The 1,129-nt window shown below is 47.8% G+C and overlaps 1 protein-coding gene across 1 annotated transcript; it reads right to left on the reverse strand.

Moving 5' to 3' along the window:
* Positions 1-101: 101 nt before the first annotated feature.
* On the reverse strand, positions 102-671 carry Pmar_PMAR013913 (conserved hypothetical protein; the record flags this gene model as incomplete). The annotated part of the gene is made up of 1 exon (XM_002781914.1): positions 102-671. A coding segment is annotated over one exon (570 nt), but the record flags the coding sequence as incomplete, so codon positions are not given.
* Between the last annotated feature and the right edge of the window lie 458 nt (positions 672-1,129).

Here is a 1,129-nt window from a genome sequence, read left to right on the forward strand (position 1 = left end):
AAAGTGCCATTTCTGATGTTCTTGGGTGGATCTCGTAGGACATCAGCACGATTAGCTCCCGATAATATTCCAGTGAAGCACGGGAAAACTATCGATAACACTGTACCAAAGCGAACACCATCATCGTAAGAGGGCCCAAGGTTGTTGCCAAGGGTCGATGCGCTGAGACCGGTGACACCAGCCAATTCTATAGCCTCACTCTGTGGTGACACGAATATCCCAACATAAAACATGAGGATGGTCAGAGATACTACCACCACGAAGAAGACCCCGAGTTTGGTGACTACGTGGATACCACCCCAGACCACTACGTTTAAGAGTAGGACCAGAGATCCACCGAATATTTGGTGATACCCGGGTATGCTGATGAGATCGGGGACAGCCATAGCCAATGCATCAATAGCACCAACAGACTCTAGTACACCTAGGAGAGCAAAGCCAAGATAGTAGGTAATACCAACACTGGCCCCAGCGTATGCCCCTAGGGACCTCGATAGCATATGATAAGGGCCACCCTCGGAGACCACACCTCCGGATGAGGCAATAGCACTGAGGCAAGAGGTTGTACAGAACGCTACGATGAAGGAGAGGACCACGGCCAAGCATGCTTCGCCAACACCAGCATTGCCGACTACGTAGAAGAACCTCAGGAATATGAGAACGCCCCACATATTCTCGCAGGTTGGTATCAATACTCCAGTTATGGTCCCTTTAAGCTTCTTATGCTTAGTGGTATCACTTGTAGTTCGACTCCTGGGCTTATTACTAGATGAGGATGAACCCCGATTGCTGCCACGAAAGGTTTCCCCGAGCATAGTAGCGTCCGCGCCGAATATGGTCAGGTCATTTTGCTGGACGAGCTCACCATTGTCCTCATCACTTTCCTTACTCGAAGGGAAGTTACCTAAATGATGTGAGAGAATATTCATGTATGTTGATGATGACGATTATTGTTAGTTTTTGTATACTTCTACCCGTAGTCGTGTATAAATGTAGCAAGGAAACTCAGATGAGGAGACCACAATTAAAACCAGGGCGTTCACGAGGTAGGCTATCGTGCTTCCCCATTACTACCTTTGCATTAAACAAGTCGTTGAGACTATTACTCTTTCCACTCTTGTGATCAGCC

This window comes from Perkinsus marinus (genome assembly GCF_000006405.1).
Source record: "Perkinsus marinus ATCC 50983 genomic scaffold scf_1104296940876, whole genome shotgun sequence".
Lineage (NCBI taxonomy): Eukaryota > Perkinsozoa > Perkinsida > Perkinsidae > Perkinsus > Perkinsus marinus.